At 36.2% G+C, this 23,683-nt stretch overlaps 1 protein-coding gene and 1 long non-coding RNA gene across 17 annotated transcripts in view; one reads left to right on the top strand and one right to left on the bottom strand.

The window, feature by feature from the left end:
• The window catches only part of EPB41L2 (erythrocyte membrane protein band 4.1 like 2), a 95,767-nt gene extending 81,661 nt beyond the window's left edge, over nucleotides 1-14,106 (top strand). For 4 of the 16 annotated variants that reach the window (XM_052671137.1, XM_052671141.1, XM_052671159.1 and 1 more), the window contains 9 exons: nucleotides 821-883; nucleotides 3,033-3,179; nucleotides 4,284-4,388; nucleotides 8,029-8,082; nucleotides 8,279-8,839; nucleotides 10,226-10,348; nucleotides 10,851-10,949; nucleotides 12,084-12,164; nucleotides 13,968-14,106. In XM_052671137.1, the coding sequence (XP_052527097.1) occupies nucleotides 821-883; nucleotides 3,033-3,179; nucleotides 4,284-4,388; nucleotides 8,029-8,082; nucleotides 8,279-8,839; nucleotides 10,226-10,348; nucleotides 10,851-10,949; nucleotides 12,084-12,164; nucleotides 13,968-14,075 (1,341 nt within the window). In that variant the 3' untranslated portion in view covers nucleotides 14,076-14,106. Of the gene's footprint in view, nucleotides 1-820; nucleotides 884-3,032; nucleotides 3,180-4,283; nucleotides 4,389-6,924; nucleotides 7,069-8,028; nucleotides 8,083-8,278; nucleotides 8,840-10,225; nucleotides 10,349-10,850; nucleotides 10,950-12,083; nucleotides 12,165-13,967 lie in introns of all 16 variants that reach the window. The other 12 variants (XM_052671265.1, XM_052671174.1, XM_052671183.1 and 9 more) reach the window with 12 other exon arrangements.
• Nucleotides 14,107-15,960: 1,854 nt separating this feature from the next.
• On the bottom strand, nucleotides 15,961-23,604 carry LOC128075121 (uncharacterized). Its single transcript, XR_008203657.1, has 2 exons — nucleotides 23,519-23,604; nucleotides 15,961-23,474 (listed from the first exon to the last, which is right to left on the bottom strand). It is a non-coding gene; the product is annotated as an uncharacterized LOC128075121 (long non-coding RNA).
• Nucleotides 23,605-23,683: the final 79 nt, after the last annotated feature.

The following is a 23,683-nucleotide window of genomic DNA, read 5'->3' as shown; positions in this document are numbered from 1 at the left end:
AAACTCTCAAAACATCAAAACGTCAATCATCTCAAAACAACAAAATTCCTAGAATAATTAAGACAAATTCTAAGTATATTATTTAGGTGTTTAGCTTGAGTTCTAGAGTGTTTTACCAAAAATAAGTCATGCATTATATTCCATTTTCCCATCAAGTCACTGCAGGGCTTAAGGTTTTTATCATAGAAATTATACATACCATCTTTTTCTGTCATTCATTTTTTAATATCCATCTGAGATAACACTGAGAAGCAAGTGGGACATAGTGTGAAATTTCCATTTTTTCATGCCACATACCAAGTATTACTTCAGCCATTCTGCAGCAATGTAGGTGAAGGAAGACCAAAGTCGCTAATAATTTCAACAACATCTGGGGCCGAAACAGTAAAGGTCTGTAAATAACAGCACGCTTTGCAGCATTTACAAAGAGATGATGCCTCTGTTATTCTGTAAGCGTGTGTTAATGGTTCCTTTTCTTGATAATTCACAATCTGCTTACGTAGATGGAATCTGAAGAGGAGGAAACGCAAAAGAAGGTGCATAGGTTTTGTTTGGTTTTTATTTTTACTGTTAAATCTGGCTGCAGTTGCCTGATTTTTTTTTTCTTTTTTTGTTAGGACCTTTAAGTTTCTATGTGTTTTTGTCTGAATAGTGCCTTTTAAAAATATCGTTTTATTTCCTGTATTTGACTGTCTTTTACCAAGAGTTTTGTTTTTTTTTTTTTTTTTTTTTTTTTTTTTACAAAACAAAAAAACTTGCTGGTACATGTTATGTTAATTTGGACTTTTTTTTTGTGTGTATGTGTGACTTAATTTCACAGAGCAATTCGTTGAGAGTAGACGGGGAAAATATTTATGTCAGACATAGCAATTTAATGTTGGAGGTTTGTATATAATACGAGAAACGCTTTCTTTTCTCATGGGCTGCCAGGCTGCGTGGGATGGGAGGTCACCTGCAGGCTGTTATGTACACAGTGCATGAAGTGCATGGGGAAAAACAGCTTGGAAATGTTGCATGTTACACTTCTAGTTTCTGAGTTTTTAGAAGTTTTAGAAAAGAAAAGAAAACCCTTAGCTTTAATGTTTAATGTGTATTTTTGCTGGATGTTTTCAAGGTGGCAAGTGGGAATAATAGCCCTATTTAGATATATGCAACACATTAGGCTGATTCATCAACATAAATAGGATTTTTTTTATACGTTACTACCTAAAGCGTGGATTTGCTTTGTTGAGTAGAGTTTCCAATTTTCACCAGTTAGATCAACTTTTTTCAAACTGTAACCTGAATTAGTGGAGCTAGTAAGGCACAAGTAGTGGTGTAGGGTATAGAAAAACTAATTCTGGCTTTGACAGGTATTTTTGGAGCTTTGAGAAATGTAGGTAAGTATCAGATTTTTAAAGTGAGTGCTTACAAATGCTTATGAAACTTTTGTTTTACCTTTTCATTTTTCAAATGGAAGCAATCTTGCTCCCTGAAGGTTGACTCTCATTGATAATGAGCAACAACAAAGAGCTTTGAACAGTATTTTACTGTGTAGTGCTATTATTAGACACTGAAAAGGAGATTTTTATTTTATTGTAAGGGTTTCCATGTAGTTTGTAGATGTGTATTGATCTGTAGTTAAAATCAGCATCATTTAACACTGTCATTAATAACATAAGCCAGTAACTGAAGAAAATCCAGAAAATCCTACTGTTGTCTTTAACTTATTCATCCAAATGGGGCTATAATTAATTCCTTTTGTCACAAAAACTGTCTTTTTAAAAATAATTGGTTTTGTTAGTTAATAAGGTGGTATGTGGATCACAGTAACATAACTAATACTTTTTTTGGCTTTTCGCAGCTTTTGGTCACTATTCAAACTTTGCTTTTGTAACTTACTAAAGCACTGAAAGCATACACTGCGTAACTTTGCTGTGATCAAGTCTAGGAAACATGCCTTGTGTCAAGCAAAGACAGTTTTTAAAATCATGACATGAGTATTGTCACTAACTTCATTTGTGTAGTGGAATGCCCTTGGTATAGTGTTTCAGTGTTTCAATCTCTCTGAAAATAAACACGTAAGGAGAACATATTTAATACCCCCTGGTTATTTGTCCTAGATGAAAAGTGAGGCATTGGTCCTGTAAAAATATTAACCTACTGCATTACCAAAAAAGGGAAAGGTTCTTAGTGTTCAAAGTGTCTATCTGAAGAATTGGAGAATAAAGAAATAGATTTGCAGCACCTTTGATGCTGAACATACAACTGAAAAGACATCAGAAATATAAAAGTTTGTATTGGGTTTTGTATTTTATATTACTTGACAAGTTTTTTGATACAAATTGCTGTATCTGAGACTCAGTGATTCATAATAAAATGTAATTTGATATTGACACTGGTGCCCCCTTTGATGCTTGCCTGTGAAGATCCAGTTTAGACAAGAAGCTCTCATGGGTTTTGTGCTTATCAATATATATACTTGGCAGTTATATCCACAGTCAGGTTCTTAAATGTGGAGAAGACTAATAACGGTCTTTAAGTACTTACATCTGATTCTTCCAGTACATTTAAGCCTACACAACAGGCACAATGAGTAGTCTCTCTAAAGTGAATGATGCAGGTGTTAGTTGCTTGCATGCTTGGCCCTGGGTTATCATGTTCACAGAAATATATGTCTTGCATGAAGCTGGCAATCCCCAAATTTTTCCTTCTCTGCTTAGAAATTTCAGATGAAAGTAAGTAATCACTAGCAATTGTTGTTTCAAAGGGCGAGTAGTTTCTTAATATGGATGAAAATGGCTCTGTTAGATAACTGTGCACAGCATTATCTTTTCATTGCATTAAAACGTGGTAGCGTTGTAGTATATTAGTCACCAAAAAATTAACTTTGTTCCATTATGGCCTTGAATTTTTAAGGCATTCCAAAGAACAGCTCTTCAGACACAAGGCACTTTCCTTGGTTTGATTCTTTTTTATTTTTTTTTGTAACTGTTAAGTTTGCTTTTGTTGTCGTGTTTTGTCCTACTTTGTTTCACGTTGCGGGTTGCTAGGACCTGGATAAGACTCAGGACGACTTACTGAAACACCAGGCTAGCATTAGTGAGCTCAAGCGCAATTTCATGGAATCCACACCTGAACCACGCCCCAATGAGTGGGAAAAGCGGCGTATCACACCTCTGTCCCTACAGACACAAGGGGTATGTCTTGTAGACACTTGTCCGCATGCATTTCCATACAACCCCGTAGACAATGTAGTAAATGCCCTTTGTGCTTTACACTAATTCGTCTGGCTAATGTAATACTTGTTTATACTATGTGCACGTTAACTTTTTACTGCTTATCATTGGACGTGGCTTTAAATAATGTGTGGAATTTTGTTCCACAACAACTGGACTAAAGTCAGTAGACGAAGCTGGAAGCAATGGCAGTATTTTGTTTGTGTTAACGGCAGCTTAAACTCCACTCTGAGAGATATAAAGAGTTAATTTTTCAGTGACAGAAGTTTTTACTCCGTGTGCCTTTTGACTCTTCCTAGGCAGCCTTTGCAGAAACAGCTCTGACCTGTGTTGTTTGCAAAGGACTTTATGTGATTGGTTAATTTATGTTGTTGGCTTTTTTGATGCATATTTACTGTGGTCGTTAAAATTTATTCACCTTAGGCTCCACGTGTATATAAAATGAATTTACCTGCTTTTTCACTAAACGTTCTTTCTGACTAAACATTAAAACAGCAGTTCGGAAAGCGATTTTCCAAAAATCATATCGTAATTATTTGTGGCAGAGAACCTGCCTAGTCAAATTTCTGTCTGCTCTTGAACTTCTAAATTTGAGGAGTTAATTGCTGCTTCTTTTATGGAGTAGAACAGCCAATCAGTCCTCAGAAACAATCAGTATATCCTCTGTCTTTCCCTATTATTTCTACCACTCCCAGTGCAGGGAAATTACTCCTCTTATTTTTGAGTACTGCGCTAGAATCTCTGCATAGTGATACATGCACAGGTACAAATTTACAGAAGTCTGACACATTGAAGCTATAAATATCTATTTGGTTAAAATAAGCATCTATTTAAAAGTATAACTTAATTTTTATGTGCTTGTGTGCATTTTTTATGTTGACTTCTTCATGTTGAAGCTAAGGCCCTTCCAAGTATTGTTCGTTTCTCTTTTGTTGTTGTTGTTGTTGTTGTTCATTTAGTATGTTCTGTTATTTTCAGATGGTTTGGTTATATGTTTATGAATAGTATGTATCTGTCTCATTGCTTGTTGATTTACACTGGTTTTACAAAATGAAAACTAAATAGAAAAAAGGAGACCACATTTTCCAAGTGAAAACGCTGCCTGGAAAGGAGAAGCAATGGACTGCAATGCCATCAATTTCTGGAACAAAACCAGAGGAAACTGATAAGGTGGCTGCCCTGAAATCTACTGCCTTTTTGCTGTATCTGCTGTGGGCTGGCTTGGGCGCTTCCTTCTCTTTCTTTCCCCTCCCTCTCCCCCGCTTCCACTGCTGCAAAGAGAAGTTTGAGTTTCAAACCAAGATCTGTATATATGAATGCCAGCAACATTCTGCTTAAGCACTAAGCTGAATATGAAATTGAGTGGTTCCACTGGAAAATTACTGTATTTTATGTGATTTGGATGACAGCAAAACATGTATTTCCATTCTAGGTGGAAATAATTGCTTGCTGCTTGCAATTATTGTGTAAAGTGTTACATATCTTTTATTTTGTGTATTTACTATGTAATCATTTCTCAAATCAGTAATGCTAGAAATGCAGTCACATTCTGAGTATCTCCATGCTTCAGTACTTTTTTGTTAATCCAGGAAAAGGGAGAATTTTTTCTTTCTCCTAAGCTGATTAACATCTATGCAGTGAAAAGTGCTATATAATAAGTGGGACTGCTAGCAGTATGGTAGTGATGATGGAGGTGGCAATTGAGATGTTGGCTTTTTTACATTACTTTTAGACTGTTTTCCACCACCTAGGAAATGAGATGAAAACAGATTGTAAAGCTGTCAGTCCTATTTAAGTAACACATATAAATACCAGGATTGGGATAAAGCATATTTTCATCCCAAATTATTTGTAGATGTTAGTAGTTAGAATTCAAGCTCTTTGTTATCTCTAAATTTAAACTTCCTACGGTTAGTACACATTGCTCAGTCTTCTTCCTGAAAGATACATTTTCCTGCCTATCTTTTAGGATAGTTGGATAATAGTTGAGAATAAAACAAGGATATCACTGCTAATATTCTTCCTTTTCTTCCTTCTTTTGCAAAATAATTGTGTATAGGAAATGTTGCATTGAATATATCTCATTTGTATCCCTGTACTCACACAAATGCACAGCATCTGTGACTTAATTAAAATAGAAATTGTGGTGCAATTATATGTGTCATACAGACACACACACACACACAAAAAAATATTATCATGTTATGGTTATCCAGAATCATTACTCTGGTTGTTTGTTTTTTGTTTTTTGTTTTTTTAAACCTCTTTTACTTCCAAACAGCATCAATGTGTCTGTGTGCTAGAAGATTGTTTGCCAGGAAATTAGGCATCTTCAGAGAGTGATGCATTGTTGTAAATACAGTAGTTGGTTCAAGAGTGCCAGTTCTATCCATACATCTGGTTACTTGTACCAAAGGCCTCCTCAGGGAGCAAGGGTTACATTGTGAAGCAAATTGTGCTAATGGAGTTTTCTTTTTAAAATATTAGAAGGCAAAAAATCGTTAACATTGTTTGCCTTTTTATCCAAGCCACTAATAAATTAACATTCATTGGATACAGTGAATAAGAAAAAGAAAGTGATGGTGAGGAATACATTGCCCTGATGAATATCAAACATTATATGAAGGTAGATGTAATCAACTTGCATTTTCTTAACATTTTCTTGGACGCCTTTGGGATATAATTCAAATCTTAGTGTAGGGAAAAAAAAATAGTTCTTTTTCCTTTTCTGTTCTTCTGCATGCCAAACGTACAGCACTATATGCATGGTAGCATGGTGTAACATAAGTGTTCAGATTCTGTGTTGCCAGTGCACAGTAAGCCCACTCAAACAGCAGTTATCTGCATGGCGTTATGCCTTTCCTCTGGCATGTGCTTCTGCCCTATTACCTGGCAAAGCGTATGTTATGTCCACGTTAGGTATCTGGTACGCTACTGCCTTTTTATTTTAACTGTTCATACTTGTAATGTGATATAAGAGCTTATGAAAGTAAAGCTGAACTTTGCTTTTTCAGAAGGTTGTACCCACAAGAATTTCAAAAGCTTGTTTTACCATATGGCTTTATGGTAGTACTAAAAACAGATCAGGCTATAAGCAACTTAGGCTTTAAACCTTGTAAGCTTCTATGTACGTTTGAGTAAAACAGATTTTACTGATACAATGGGAAAGTTTTTGAAAACAGATTCTTTGGTAAATGCAAATTTACTCATTTTAAGTAATTTAAAAACATCCTTTATGAGTAAATTCTTTTTAGCTTTGTGGAAATGTATTGTTTGAAGCAAATGTGTGTGGCTGCCTGAAGCTATGAAACATAGAAATTACACAGTACTCAGAATAGACTTTTAAGTGAGAAAAATCCCGATAGTAATAGAAGTACTTCAATTAAAAACTATTTTGTTAGGAAATCCATAGAAATATTTAATGCTTTCAATTTTTACAGTGTGAAGTAAAGAGCCGAAGTACATGCTTGATGGGCACAGAGCATTAGATCGCTGCTGAGCACTGATTACGGCAACGTTCTGTCGCGTTCCTCTTTCTCGCCTTCCCTGACGCACACGAGGTGTCCCCTGAGCTCGTACAGAACGCTCCGGATCAAACGCTTGTCTTCGTCGTGTTTTCTCTCTTGCCGACCCTTTCCTTTGTAGGCTGCTGCCGCTTTGTCCGTCGCCGTCTAATTCTTTCCTTTCCCTTCTCTAACTCGTCTAGAGCCTAGAAGAAGAGATAGCGTCCATTTTATTTAGCCAAGAGCGCTTTGGTGCCGGCCCGGACCGGCCCTTCGCTGCCGCCCGCGCGGGGCCAGCAGAGGGCGCTGCGGGGGAGCCGACCGCCGCCGCGGCCCCGCCGCCCCAGGTGCTTCCCCGCCCCGCCCTGCCCGCGGCCGCTGCCCTGCTCCCAGACGGCCGAGAGGGGGCTGCGGCTGTGACGTGCTGCTAGAGCCGGCTGGCTGCTTTGGGTGGTGGGAGGGAGTCGGTCAAAGAGCTTAGTTACGTACTTGCTAGGCAACGGGAGTAATAACTGGCTGCTGTTGCAGCATCGCCAGGCGTGCTGGCCTGCACTCTGTTAAGTGCTTTTCTTGGTTAGCAGCCATAAATGTTAGGATTAAGTCACAGATGATGTGTTGGTTTTGTACTGTTGCTGCTTGAATTCAAACTGGTTTTCCAGAGAAAATTCGATAAAAATTATGTAATACATAGTGTTTAGTGGGCTATCAGGCATATATATCACAATTCATTTTGTTGCAAAACAAATACTAACGTAGTTGCCTTAATCTCATCATTTGGGACTCAAACTAAATCCTAATGGGATCATCTTGGCAGTCACATGTTGCTATTTTGACAAGATACAAGCATGAGCAGCCTCCCTCCCAAAAGTGAACAACTAATAAGCTCTTACAGTAGTTTCTGTTTCTGTTCTTTTTATTATTATCTTGTGTGATGATAAGCCAATACCAGAATGCATTTTTCATATATTTTCCCATGGTATTTTTTATTCCTAATTCCTGATTCAATTGAGATAAATAATTGCCTCAGTAGCATCACTGACCTGTAAATTCAAACTTTTATTTTCAGTCTTTCTTAATTAAATTGCTTTATTCTGCTTAATAATGTCCATAATACTTACCTGATTTGGAATGAAATATTGGAGTGAAGTAGAAGGAAAGGAGCATAGTTCTAAGTGAATCTCACAGTGAATACACAGTGCCTGTTCTGTATCATGCATATGTATTATTAAAGCTAGCTTGAGGAATGTTATGCTGTTTAAAAGGGTTATGCATTGATTTTTGTTCTCTGATTGCTTTTCGTTTCACAGAAACATGCTTCCAGAGCAGAAGGACCTTGCACTGAAGTCAGCAATGCTGATAAGGTTCTACTGATTTTTCCATAGTTAAACTTGGCTCTAACTCTTCCAGTCCATCTTCATTCTTTCTTTTCAGTTAACCATCACAACCATCTTTTGTCTTCTACATGACATGAACCAACCATCAACTAATTTTGTTTCCATCATTTTAATTTATTCATATAATCTACTTTTGTTTTTCCTCATCCATGTTTTTGTGCAGAGTTCACATGAGACTCTGGACATAGTGGAGGAGAAGAAGCAGGCAGAGGTTGGGATAGAAGAAACACTAGTCATAGACGAAACCAACAAAGGGAAAATACAAGTTGCCACTGATGCTGGGGAAACATGTAAGGTGGAGCACTTGACAAAAAAGGACTCTTCTTCTTTGCCATCAGATAGTAGTAGCAGCAGCAGTAGTAGTGAGAGTGAGGATGAAGAGGTGGGAGAATACCAGCCACATCACAGGGCTGTTGAGGAAGTCATCAGAGAAGAACAGGAAGAAGAGGAAGATGTGAAAAGGAAAGAACATGAAGAAAAAACACAGCACGTGGAAGCCACACCAGAAGGCAGTCAGCTAACTGTACCAGCTGAGCACACACAAGTTGCAGCTGAAGATTTGGTTCAGGAAAATGCAACTACAATACCTGCAGAGGAGAAGAATTTGTCAGAGGAAATTAAGCAAGACCTAGGTGAAGAAAAGGAGGAGGAACAGCTCAAACTCAATGGAGATGTGTCTCATGTTGACATTGATGTTTCATCACAAATAATTTGTTGTTCTGAGGTAAATGGTAGAACAGTTTGACAACTAGATTAAGCAGAGAGATTTCTTTGGGTGAAAATGTACCTGCCTTTCTTCTTCTCCTATTCTTCCAGCTGTTACGGCATCCAACAAGATTCAGATCATTTGGAAGGGGAAACCACTGAAGAGCAGTGAATTTCTGTCTCTTTCAGTTATGGTTTCTGGCTGTTTGCTGCAACTGGTTGAGAATCACCAGTGAAGCAAACCTTCCGAAGACTGCCATCTCCTTTTTATACCCCCTTATTTTATATATGTATACATAATGTTATTTATTATTTGTGTCTCTTATGTTTTAAGTCTTGTCTTGTCTATTTGTCAATTGTTTTTGACACGTCCATGACACACAATTGTAATTGGAAAATTATTGGTAATTGGAATTAGAAAACATCCATCCCAAATTTTAGCTTCTTCTTTTCCCTCATTATTCACTGCTTTTCTTACATTTTTTCTTTTTAACGATGTGTTATGAAATTAGAGACTTGAGTTAGTATTTCTTTCAGTGTGTATATATGTTTGCTATTACACTATTTAGGGAAGCATAGGTTAGTTCCAGTCAGAGTCACTCGATTTTAGCCAAACAAGGTTGGAAGAGTACTTTATTGGGTCATCTTTGTAGAAAAAAAAAAAGAGAGAGAGAGAGAGGAAAAAACAAGTGGAAAAAACACAAGTGTGGCTGTGCATGTCTTTGGAACGTGAGCATGATCTTTTACTGAGGTTTTCAAAAATTGGGAGTTATTTTTTTCTTGCTTGTGTTACATCAGTGGCTCCTTCTCCCCATGCACACTTAAACAGCTTTTTATGTTCTTGTCTTCTAAATACATAGTCTCAGGTGTTCTGACTAATGACCTGAAAAAAATAGTTTATAATCCCTTAAAATCCAAGAGTCCAAGTTGTTTTTCTGTTCCAGTAGTGCATATTCAGAAGTTAAACTTTTACATTATTACTGGAATTTCTTGTCCTTATTTGCAATTGGGCTAAGATATATTTTTCCAGTATTAATTTTGAAGCATATCCACCTGAGGTAGCTATCAGTTTCTTATTTGATGGAACCTTTACAAAAACAGCTTTTTTCTTATTTTACACATTTTAAATACCTTTCAACTGGGTTTTATCAATTACCTTCTGTGATATTTACCATTGGCTGAAACATGGAATATTGGCAAAGCTTATTAGGAGATAGGTATTTCTTGTCGTGTATGTGCATTAATTATATCATTTCACTTCAATTATTACATGCTTTACAAATGAGAGACAAATACTTACCTTGATCTTAGGCTTCTTATGTATTTTTTATTTTACTTTCTTGCTCCATTTTACAAACTTCCTTCTTATGTCTTTTGAGTTGATTGCTTATTTCTTGCACCATAGCCTCCAGTAGTGAAAACAGAGATGGTAACCATTTCAGATGCCACACAGAGAACTGAAATCTCCACAAAAGAAGTTCCAATTGTTCAAACAGAAACTAAAACCATCACATACGAATCCCCACAGGTACAATGGCAGGGTGATTTGTTACACTGTTTGAAAGCTAAGTTTTGTTCCAATAATTTGTAGCTCAAAATAAATCATATCAAAGATATATGCTTTTTAAAAAAACTGTACTTTCTCTTGCAACTAAGATTATAGTTTGGCTATGAGAATTTAAGTGAAATGTGTGTAAGTAAAACAATATTTCTACTAAAGTTCTGGAAGTATTTTTTGTTGATAGAAGAATTTAATTGTCTGCAAAGATATAACTCATTTAGTTTTGAAAACTCGGTTAAAATAGGAACATTGCTTCTGAAAAAAGCACTTAACTTTGGTCATAAAGTTTACACTATAATAAACCTTAACAGTCTGCACAGACTGTAAACTTGGTGGCTTTGGTTTAAAGTTCGGTGTTAAATTTTCAAATTGAACTAAAGAATAAATGTATGTTTAGTAATTAAAAAAAAAAAATCTCCTCTGAAAACAAAGCTTTTAAATGTTAAAAATGTCATTTCTCTTTTTACAGTTTGATGGCAGTGCTGGTGGCAGTGCTGGTGTGCTGCTGAGTGCACAGACAATTACATCAGAGTCAATTTCTACTACCACAACTACACACATCACAAAGGTAAAACAGATAATCTCTCTTAACTTAAACAAAAATCTAAGTCTTACATGAAGCCTCTTGTAGCTTAATATATGCTAAATTATCAAAGAAAACTGACTTGTGATTAGATTCATTCCGGGCACATGTGGGAGTTGTTTTTTTTTTTCTATACTCTGATTTTGAACAGAGAAATAAACAGGAATATCTGGGAACAGGATGGAGAAAAATTAGAAAATGTGGTATTTAATTTTTTAATTATTTTTTGTCATTTCATGTTGATCTTATTTCTGCGTTTGGTCAGGAAAACACCAGTAATTTCATCTCTTCTGTCACGTGGTGCTGATTTATAGAATCTTTGTTAACATCATCTATTTGTCTCAGGTCTGCAGAAACCTTGCTCATGGTATGTCTTGTAACAGTGTGCTGAAACAATGTTTCCTTAGCCTCTGTGTTCACTCTCCTTTGTGTACTGCTAGGTTTAGAGCATACCACTACTATACCATACCACTACTCTTCTTTGCAGGCAGATTTTGGTGTTGAATTATGTGTTCTGAATTCCATGCTTGGAAAGGAAAACTAAATGTTAACGGGACGTGACATCTATTTTGGTTTCCTATACTGTTTCGTGTAAGGCAGAACTACAGAAATGTCATTTTTATTCATCATTTATGTAAATACCTAATTTTGGGTGTTCCCTCAGCAATGTGAAATAATAATGAAAACTTGTTGTCACAAGAGTGCAGAGACTAGATATCATGTTTGAATTTAATGTGGGATTATTTAGAGAATGAGAAGCTCATTGCTGGATAGATCGAAATCAAAGAAATGACTCCTGGAATTCTTCTTATTGCCAGATTTGTATAATGGAAAAGCCCAGAATTCTTATTTGTCTGCATATTGAGTTCTATTCAGACCTGGACTCCAATAACAAAAGGAATTCTCCATTCCTTGTTTTCTAATCAAGCTTTTTTTTTTTTTTAGCAGTGGCTAGCATGTAACGAACTGCATAACTGAAAAAGGAAAGGATGACTTAATACCACAAATACTTACAGTTAACTGCAGCCTAGTGACACAAAAATGTACAATAAAGTAATGCTTGTGGCTGTAAGCACTAATTACACTAAGGTGCTTTCTTGTTTTTTGTGCCATCTGTAGATGGTTAAAGGTGGTGTATCGGAAACAAGAATTGAGAAACGAATTGTCATTACTGGAGATGCAGATATTGACCATGATGAGGTGAGTATCTAAACTATTAATGCTTAGTATGTTACTAATAGTTCGGTGAGATCTAGGAAGTTTTTCAAAAAAACAAAATAGGAGAAAGGTGGAGAAGCTGAATGTGAAGATATAAAAAGATCCCAAGATTGTTGATTGCAGCAAACTTTTTAGGCTCTGGTGTTAACTGAATAGAGTATGACTGAGAGATAGAATGCAAAGTCACAAATGCTTTTAGGTTACGTGAGTAGATTTCATACTATTTTTAAAGGGATTGCTTATTTTAGAAAAGACTCAATTTGTTTTGTGCTGCTTTTGCCATTTGGGAGGAAACACATGACTAAAATCTATTTTGATACATTAATCTAGATAGATAGAAGTCTCTGCTGCTTTATGTCAGCAACATCTGAATGTGGAATTAATCTCAACTAAAAGCTTTGAAATATATTAAAGCATAAAATCTTGAATGTGTAACATAGTTTTTTGCTTCTATTTACAGAATTCTGTACAACAAAAAGTATTGTTGATTTGCAGAAGTCTTATACAGGTGCTTTTGATCTTTATTAGCACCAAAGAAGTTTTGTTTTACAATGTCTTGGAAATAAAGGTTAAAATTACTTCTATCTGCCCAATTGAGAAGATTGAATTTAAGAAGTACACCAAAATATTTGAGAAAGAACTGTGATTATCTATTCTTTGTAGAGACAATTGCCCTTTTTTATCTCAGAAACTGCAATGAAAAAGTCAATCAACAGTCACTGCATAATACAAATGAAAAAACTTACCTTATACATAAAGTTGCAGTGAATCCAATTCTAACTTTGAGAGCTGCACAGTTCAGCAGAATTTAATTTAACTTCTTAGTATAATATAGTGAGAGCTTTCAGGGAATTTAATTTCAGATTTTGATCTGCTGCTAGAAAGTGGCTCTTGACAAGTTCAAGCTCTTCTTGAAATTTGTAATTAAATGATAGGGTTGTTCAGCATTAGGCGTTGCTCTTGTCTGCCTTGCACAGTGCTCTTGGGACATCTCAAAAGGTCACACAATACCTTTAGTATAGTAGGCAGTGCTTTTAGTAAAACCATTCTCCAAGCCGTCCTTTGTTTTGAGATAAGTAGGTAATGGAGCAAAATAAATGAAATTATTGTTTATATATATTTAATCACTGGAATGTAAAGCAGTGAGCAGCTCTTAACAAATTTAAGAAAACTCTATTGCAATTTCCTCAGTAGATACAGAGCTCTTGAATTGCAAAGTGTTTTGTCTTCTTGCCCCCTACATTACTAAAACAGTACTCAGCAGTCCCTTCCTTTTAAATCATTGTTTGTAGTGCAGAGGTTACATTTGGTATGTTGTAAAATACAAACCAGTTACAAATCTGTAAGATTATCACATGAGCAAACGTTGGTAATTACACACACTGCATGCACTGTTCCTTTATTAGAACCAACCTCATTTTGTCTTTATTTGCCCGATGTGTTGCAAAAGTTCTAAAACTTCTTATATAAAGTGCTCTGTCTTCTGGATTAAGATGGAAACATGACAGTGAGAACCTTATGGTTATGTGCTACTTGCTGTAAATTTCGAAGCCTTACATTAGTGTGTTTTGTAGTTGTTGTTTTCTGTTTCTTTTGGTTTTTGTTTTCCCCCGAGCCCTCTCATGTTTAGGAATTTTAGATTTCTGAACAATTATTCCTGAAATTGCTGATGCTGCACTCCTAGTCTCAGGTCCCTTACGAGCTGCGTTCTGTTTTCTTATCCCTGAAGGCCTTCTTTAATGCTTCTTCCTGCTGTTAAGTTATGTATTTTGAATGTGTTGGCAGGCTCTGGCACAGGCAATCAAAGAAGCCAAAGAACAGCACCCTGACATGTCTGTCACAAGAGTAGTGGTGCACAAAGAAACTGAACTTGCTGAGGAAGATGAAGACTAAAATGTAAAATGCCCTCAGGCAAACATTTCAGGTAAACTTATAATAAACTCATGCTGCAATTTCTATCTGTATTTTCTACTACATTGTCTAATAAGTTGGCTTGAAAAATGATACAGTATTTGCTATATATTATGTAATGCTGAATTTAAATGGCGTTATTAGAAGACAGATAATGTAAGTTTTATTTTAAAGTCTAATCTGACATTAAATTCACGTCTCCCTGAAAGTGTCTCCCTGGTTTCTCATAATGCTCTTGTAGTATTTCCTATGATGTTTGCTCAAGATGTGGTTTTCACATTAAGGGGAGTTTGGTCTACGTCTGCAAAGCACAAAGATGAAGTGATGACTTTCTGTTTATGCTACAATGGAAATGTACAATTGCGGTCCTTGCCTTACCTTTTGCTTAGTTAGTAGGAAGACTGCAGTTATCAGTAGAGAGGGGGCCTGCTCTGACACTTCAATTCAGTCAGTTTATTCTCCATCTTAACCACACTGAAATATTTGCCTTCTGTTATTTTCTCAGATGAGAAGGGTAGGTACTTTGATAGTTGAAGTTTTTAAGCCCTTTTGTCAGTTGAAAGAGAAATTTGAAGAGGTGCCGATTCAGTAGGCTCTCATTTCAGCTGGAAAACTATTGTACATTCTTTAGTTTTAGAACTGTTTAATTTGGGTTTGGACGTTTTTCTTCTGTTGGAAAAGGTCAAAACATATCCCATTCTTACTGAAATTCAAATATCTATTATATTTGCAGTCATTCAGTGATTTAAAACTAAAAGCTAAGTTTAAACAAGGAAACTGATTTTTTTTTTTATTATAGATGACCTACTTACCACCAATTTCCTAGTGTAGGCTTTTCATGTAAAGATACGTTAGAGTCTAATGTATCTTCAGGTAAATTAAAACATGTTAGTTAAGACAGCTGGTTTTCACTGTATCTAAGTATGAATGAAGTTAATAAATAGAAGGTGGTTTTACTGATGAATGTGATGCTCGTCATATACCAGTAACTGTGCTTTCGTTGGATGTTCTATAAGTTTTATTATACTGAAATATTTATTTTAGAAAAATAAATGTAATATGAGGTACTATCTTAATTTTTTTCTACTTGAGCAACGCAATCGAGATCTGGATAGACCAGTCACCCTGAGCTATTTCCAAAAATCTGTGACAGTCAAATAAACCATAACGGCCAGGGTTAAAACTGTAGTAGTTTTCCTTACAGAAAATTTGCTTTGGTGATCAGCAGAATTCACAGTGCAAATTTTATAGATGCAAAAAGAATCAATATTTTGGTCACTAATAATAAAGTGGTAGAAATAAAATTAAAAAAAATGCTGCACTTGAAGTATTTAATAGAAAGATCACAATAAGCAACTGAATAAAATCTGCTGTTTCTCTGGTAAAAAACAAATGCTGTGAAGCTCAGTATCAGCTTTGCATTATAAAGCTGCAAGTTTCTTCAGCTTTGTCACACTGATGGATATCATGAGAACTGAAGCTTCAGTGTTTTTGAACTTGATAGGTTGCGTTTGCTGTAGAGTCAACTTCAAAGAGAAGATACTGTTTGGAAGGAGTAAATCACAATGAGAGAGATTTAAAAATAAGTAAAAATTAAACAGCACTATCTTAATCCTTTATTTTATGGGAGAACTCTGAATTTTTACTGATTAATCTCCATGTTTAGCTAGCAGAGCAGAAGGGTTGCTGGCTATTCTCAGGTGGGGAAACTCTGTTAATATAGAGAGAGACGGTAGAAGAAATTTGTCTTGTATTTTTCCAGTAGTTAAAGTTGTTTTTGATTCTTATTACCTTGGTAATTTATACAGTGGTTGTGTCCTCCAGAAGAGAGCTTCAGGTTTTGCACATGCATGCAGACCCTTAGTACTGAGTGAGAGAGTTCCAGTTGCCTTTTCTGGCCTCCTACAGATTGTACTCAAATGTTGTTGTTTGTTTTTTTTTTTGTGATGAGAGTTCATAAATTCCTTTTGACTGGTTCTTCTTTAAGCTCTCTGAGAATCTGGAGGCTTTATGTCAGAGTGGAACAAATTTGAGCTGCTCTCTTTAAAATATCTTCAGTATTGGTTAGGTTAATGTGTATTTGAAAAAGGAGTGAATAATTTTTGCTTGTAACTTATGCAAACCAAAACCAGTATAGGTCAGATTTGGAAGTGCTAGGTGAATGTTCTATCACTCAATGTTATTGTTAAAAGCTGGAAATAACAAAACGTCTTTTGGTGGATATAGAAGAGTTCTGACGTTTCTTGGAATATCTTCAGAAGTTGCAATGCTCTCAGACAATTCCAGCTGTCAGTAATTTAAAACACACACTGCTGTTCCTCCAAACATTTGTCTTCTTTTGCTATATATAATAAAGATGATTCAGGCCGGAAAGGAATGGACTTGAAGGTCCACAAATCTAGTGCATGTGTGGTGGGATTTGGGGTTTCTGGGGGACAGTGGAGAGGAGTATGTTGTTTTGTTGAGATATTTTGTATGCTTGGGAACAAGTGACTAAATGAGGAACTGTACAGGAAAGTTAGTTTTACTAACTTTTCTTGGTGTTCCACCTTGTAGCTTTATTGCTTAGTGACACTGGAAACAACGAGCATGTATGCTCCAGCTTTCTTTTGAAAACACAAGAGACATGGAGCTGCGCTGTGAGATAGTAATATTATAGAAGTGTTACACATGACCCAGAAAGGCTTGGAAAAATCCACACTGTTTTTGAGAGCTGTTAGTTTGCAGTAAGGAAAATGTCTGTGTTCTAGGTAACTTCTCTACCCCCTTGGTACTGGGCGGCGCTGAACCCACACACTAAAACCATCCTTCTCCTATTTTCAGTATTTGCATAGAAGGATCTAAGGTAGAAAAATGCACTGGGAGCAGAACAAATCATTTTGATTTGTAAGAATTTATTACAGTATGTACTGTAATCACAATACTTCTATTCAGCATGAATTTAAGGATTTTGGGAGTGGGGACTGCTTCTTTTGCTATATCTATGCAGAATGTGCCAAATTTTTCACACTATCTCAATCCACAAAATTGCCTCAAAATCAGTGTTCAACGTAATCTGTCCCATGTAAGTAATCGTAGCATCTCTTTTGAAGGGACTATGCCATGGAAGGAAGAAATAGTCTTCACAGATATGCGCTGTATTTCTGCATTAGTGACCAACTGCAAACTTGACTGTGTTCTTTAATCAAATATTCTACTACTTGGTAAAAGTTTTTTTGACGACAAAAACTCAAAGAATTGTTTATATGTCCGGAGGGTGTGCTTTACTTCTTTGAGAAGTAAATGGTGTTTGTACAATGTACATTGTACAATGGTGTTTGAAATATTACCAGAGTGTCAGGTGTTTTTCTCCAAGTTTGCCAATTGCTTTACAGTTTTTTGATCTGGGAGTTAAAAAGGACTAGTTTGAAGACATTTCACCACATTTCTCTTGTATTTCAGACATTGTGATTGAATGACGCCTTTCAGTTAAACGCTCAGGAAAACTTCAGTTGCCCAGACACAAGCACATGAAATGCTCTAAATGTGTCTGCAGCACAGACTGTCAGAAGACTTATGCCCTTCTTCACCAAGTGAAGGCCAGATGTGAAAATACATTTAGACAACTGTATTTAGGCAATTGGATCACACCATGAATCCACGTTATGTTTTTTAGTTTTGCCCTGGCTACAAATATTGAAGTGTTTGGTTTTTTTTATGTAGGCTTGTTTTCTCTAATGAAAGTGAAACGTTGTACTCTTAAGGATTATTAATTGAGCAAATATCTTCATTTCTCTTTATATTAGATTTTGGATTTTGAATTAAAATTTTAAATAAGGGTACAATAGATAATTGTTGAAATACCATGAAAATTCTGAGGAGGAAGAAATACACTAATGCAAAAAAACATTGACAGAAACTGAATTGCTGCCCACCTTAGGGCCAAAGGAGACTTCAGTTTATATAACACTCTTTTTTGTGAAATAACCCTCCCCCAAAATAACTTTTATGTGAAAAATGACTTATTGAATCTGATGCTGTGTAAGTGTCCCATCGTCTGCTATGCATGCTTATGTAATCTTCCCCCTCCTTTTTCTTCCAGAAACAAAAATTATGCTGGCCATGATCATAACCTTGAAGAACTGTGATCATCACTGCTCAACTGAATACACCAAGCCTACCAACGATGACCAGAATTTTAAGAATGAGTTGCCAATACCAAACTCAATTTTAACATCTTTGGCCTATAATCCCTTACAAGCTTTCTTGTTTATTTTTTTATAACCACTTCTTAACAAGCTTAGTTTTTTTAATGACACTGTAGAGGGTATTTCACAAATCTTTGCATTTCTGAAGCTGATTCTTGAATATGAAAGTGAACAAAAAAAGGGTCTGGAAAGTACTGTTCACTGGAGCAGGTGGTAACTGTGCAGAAAAGGGGTTCTTAACTAATTTAGATGTAGGTTTTTCCCAAATATTTCAATGAAATCTCTTTCTGAAGTAATTTACAGATTTTTTTTTCTTTTTTTTTTGTCAGATTATTCAGGTAAATATATGGTCTCACATAACAAAGCTTTTTTAATAAAAATACAACCTTTACTAAAATTTGAAAATATATATTTCTTTGGATAAATTTTGTACTGGTATCTCCTGTAACTCCTTCTGTTCCAAGATTCTCCTCTCTGTGGGGCAGAGATGGTGTGGCAGTCTGTAGAGGAGAGAGAGTTACAAAGAAATTTCTTTTGACTCAGCACTGTGTTCTCTTTGCACTTTGGTGCCAATGCTCAACTTCTTGTAGACGTTTTGCTGTCTGCAACATTCCAGATAGGGAGAGAAAGAATATCAAAATATCTTCTTCCAACAAGAGATCTAGGCAGCTTAAAACCTTAGTGCTTTTTTTTTTCTTACTGTGTCCAAACTTCAACACTTCCATTATTTGAATACACGTGTAGAATGCTTGCTTTCTATTAAATCTCACTGCCTACATGTTAGAACTGACATTTGTTATTGAGAAGGTATATGTTTCAGATACTTTGTCTAATGGTTAACACAGGTTTTTAAGGACACTGAGTAAAAGTATGAGGTGGATTCCATTCATAAAGTAGTAAGACAGAACCATCATTTGAGACTGCCATTGAAAAAACCTGTTAATTATTTTGGATTTCATTTTTATTTAGTTCTTGGGGAGGGGGGGAGGAGGTTGGTTGTTTTTTGGAGTTGTTTTTGTTTTGTCTTTGTTTTGCTGTTTGACTCTGTGTATAGTTAAAATGCCAAATTAGATTTATAGCAGCTTGAAGTTGTATTAAGTGATATTTTTGCTTTCTGTAATTCTGTTATAAAATAAAGTTGTTTATTCTCTGTATGACTACTGGCACTCCAGCATACATTTGGTAAATATTTAACATGAACACATCAATTTTGAAATAACATTCTAGAAGCCAAAGAACCTTAAGTATTAGGGGCTAGTACAGATAGTTTCCAGGCTTAATTGAAGATTAGCACATTTATTGTCTTCTATTAATCTATCAGTGTGTTTCTTTAAGTGTTTTCCAATTAGCATCTCAGTCTGTAATTTGTAGAAGTCTTAAAAACTCCAGAAAAATAAGAGATTTGGACAGCACTACTCAAGAGGAAATGCCCAGTCTATGAGCTGTTCTACTGAGTTAACTGAGTAAGGATGTACTGTGATTTTAAAATAACAAAACAAATCATAAAACCTCTCAGTAATATTTTTTTCTCACTTTCCGAGTGATGTATTTTTTGGTGCTGTTCTCAGTTTAGACTGCTGCCATCTGTTGTCAGCATGCTTGGTTAACTGAAATTCCTTCTCATTTTGGCTCTGGTAATTTAGATAATATAATACAACAGTAGCCAAGATGTTGATTTTTTTATATACACAGGTGTTCTTAATTGCATCCCACATGAGCCTGAAAAATAGCAGATAACAGTCCTGCGTTTTTCTTCAAAAAACAAACTGTCTTTAGAAAAGAGAACTTCATCCAATCTAATAAGTTAAGAGCACTACCACAACACTGTGCAAATATAGTATTTTTGAACGCTATAACTTCCACCACAAGCTGTATTTTTTCAGATACCAATTGGAACCTTATGCTAGGGAATAGGGAATTGCTACTGCCTTCAGGTCAGCGTAGCTTGTGCACAGCTATCACTTCCATTGAGCAAACATGTATTAATTAAACAGCCTTTGTCATGCAGAAAAGCTTAGGCTCCAAGAGTGCATTGTAAAAATAGTCAGGTTTTAGATATTTTGGTTGTGTGCGTTTATTCAAATGTGCTGGAAAACTCTGCAATTCTGATTAGTTTTCATTGTTACTTTTTTATATATCCATAGCAAAAACTTCAAAATGCAGCAAAAGAAATTGTTCTCAGGACATTTCACAATCTGGCTTGTCAATACCTAGGCGATTTCAAATACAGTTTTAGGACCATTTCCTGAAAATCTGGAGAAGATATTTGATTAAATAATTCGGCTTAAATACTGTTAGAGAGAAGTGATTCATGTGGATTCTATACCAAAACACTTAATAAATCTTTTAAATTATGGTCGCCCAAGGGTTCAGAATAAGTGGTATTATTGTACTCCTGGAATTTGCTAGATTAAGATAAAAGATTAAGGCTTCATAAAGGACAAGCAAGCAACTCTGGCAACAAGGTAGTTTAATTATACAGATATTGCTCAATGCAGTAAGCAATTGCAATACAGTGTTTTCTAAAATATCCTGAGTTGGAAGAGACCCAGAGGGATCATGGAGTCCAACCCCTGCTCTGCACAGGACCATCTAAAATCCAAATCCTATGTCTGAAAGCACTGAATTCCAGCACTTGGGGTTGTGCCCACCGCCTGGTGAAGAACCTTTTCCTAACACCCAGCTGCTTCTCCCCTGACACAGCTCGATGCCATTCCTTCAGACCCTGTCGCTGCCACTAGGGCGCTCAGCACTGCCCCTGTACTCCTCTCATGAGGAGCTGCAGGCTGCTGTGAGATCTTCCCTCAGCCTCCTCTGCTCTGAACTGAACAAACCAAGAGATCTCAACTGTTCCTTGTGTCATGTACTCCAGACTCCTTAGCATGTTGGGTGCCTTCTTTTGAATACTCTGTACATGTCCTTTTCCTTGCTCACACAGCTTGAGGTGGGACAAATCCCTCTCCCTACCAGGCTGGCAGTGCTGGGCCTGGTGCACTCCAGAGTACGGCTGGCACTTTGGCTGCACACTGCTGTTTCAGATACAACTTCTTATCAACCAGAGTCACTGGACTGGCTCCTCCAGGACTGTTCTCCAGCCTCTCACCCCCAGTCTGTACCTACATTCAGAGCTGCTGTATTCCAGGTGCAGAATCTGGCACTTACCCCCATTAAACTTCGAGTGGTTGGTGATTGCCCAACCCTCTCATTCATCAAGGCCTCTCTGCCCTAGAGGGAGTCAGCTATTTACAATTTGTTGTTTTTCACAAGCTTACTTAGTATACATTGAAGTTGTATATTCAAGTTGTTAATGAAAATGTTGAAGAGAATTGGCCCTAGAATTGAACTCTGTACAACTCCACTGGTGGCTGGCCACCAACCTGATGTAATCCCATTTACTAGAACTCTTTGAGTTCACTATTTATGTTATGTTTTTTTCTAAGCGTATTCTGGATGTTTTCTCCAAAAGAATGCTGTGAGAAACAGTGTTGAAAGCCTTGCTGAAATTCTAAAATTTCAGCAGACTTCCCTTTGTGGACTAGATGGGTAACATTTTGATAAAAGGAGAGTAGGTTAGTTTAACAGGAATTTCCCCTCATAAACTCATGTTGGCTGCAAGTAATGACTGCATTGTCTTTCAGGTATTTTTCAGTCACTTCCAGAATAATTAGCAGCATATTCTTCTCCTTAACAACTTAGGCTGAACAGCAACTTTTAGTTTAGACGCGGAACAAATCAGCTAGATGGAATAAAATATAATAGAGATCAGAGTGATGATTAACTGTACCCTTGACCAGGATGCATCAGGAGCTTCCTAGCTTTTAGGCATGTTTACAATGAAAACCTGGAACAGCTGATATCCCACACTGCTGCCTGACTCCACTCCAGTTTTGAAACTGTTTTGATTTTTCAGGCTGCTTTGTTGTATGTTTGCTTGATTTCACTTCTTTTTTTTTTTTTTCCTTCTTATATTATACTTGCGATACCATACACTTGAATTAGTAATATTTGTATAATTTAGGTATTAGCAGCGTTGCTAATGCTTGTATAGCATTAACTTATTCTGTTTAGCATGAAGGAAATCCAGTGATATTTTTGGAGGTGTGTGTATATGAATGGCTAAATGACTGACTCTCCCAGAACCCTGCTACTGATTGTTGCCTACGGATGTGTACAAAAAGAGAATAAGTACTGTACTAGAAAGTAGTACTTTTCCTAAATACTGTTACAGCTTTCATCAGTTTTCAAAGACCTATTGTATTTCTTTATCTGCCTCAGTATATTTTTTGTTCTGTACATTTGCTATTTGCTTCTTAAAGATTTTACTCTGTAGTGATATTTAAACGTATATTTTTCTATTTTCAGAGAAACAAAGTAAGATATAATGGCATTCATGCCAATAGCATGAATACAGGAGGTTCTTGACACTATTCAATAATGGAACTGAGAACAGCAAGACCTGAAGATTTTCATGGCTTGTTACTGAGTCTTGAATGACAGATCCTCCTACATGTTAATCAGCAATTGTGGTGAAGGGATCCTAGTGGTTTTCTGTTATAATCCTCATTTAATATATATATAATATTTTCCTTAATAGGTCTAATAGCACTTTACTGAAAAGTACTCTTTAAGAGTGATATATATATATATATCATTTATCATACATATTATTTTATATCTCTGACATTTTGTGAATCAGCAAAATTTTGAGTTGTAATAAGGCTGCTTACTGAACTTTGATTCTGTATCTTTACATGTGGTCTAGGCAAGTCATTCTTTGGGTGGAGTGGGAATGGGTGTTTGAAATTAAAGGGTTGCAGTGGAGAGGGTACAATTGCTTTAATCTCTGATTTTGGCATTAATCACTGCTTTTGTACCAGCAGCATGTTTCTTTAATGTAAAATAACAATTCTGTGTAGAATTGGCATATACATAATGCTGAAGAACCTGATCTCTTTGAATATCCAGGGAACCATTTGCATTTTTTATTATCTATTATCTCTAAGCATGACTTTTGTCTGTCAAAAATAAATATATCTTATCAGGCGTTCTCAGTGAGACCTATGGTGAGGAGCACTGAGTAAGAACACCAAGCAGGATATGGTTCTTATTCTGTATCCACTCAGATGACAACTATTCCTGACCCACACCATTTACAACCTGAGATCTCAAAAGTGACCAAGTGTGTGGACTCTGCCTATGAACCTACCAGATAGACCATCTTTCCTACCAGATATGAACCTGCTTCTACCAGATAGATCATCTTTCCCTGCCAAGAGAAATATGGAATAAGGATTACAACAGGGAAGAATACCCAAAAACTGGAAGGCGTCCTCTCTCCTTTGAAGCTGTTACCCTCTCTCTGTTTTTGTAAGCAGATGATTAGAATCAAACTTTCAGATCTCT

Source organism: Tympanuchus pallidicinctus, unplaced genomic scaffold, assembly GCF_026119805.1.
Source record: "Tympanuchus pallidicinctus isolate F22 unplaced genomic scaffold, pur_lepc_1.0 scaffold1, whole genome shotgun sequence".
NCBI classification, from domain to species: domain Eukaryota; kingdom Metazoa; phylum Chordata; class Aves; order Galliformes; family Phasianidae; genus Tympanuchus; species Tympanuchus pallidicinctus.
The sequence above is the reverse complement of the archived record's forward strand: the minus strand, read 5'-3'. Positions and strand labels throughout refer to the sequence as shown.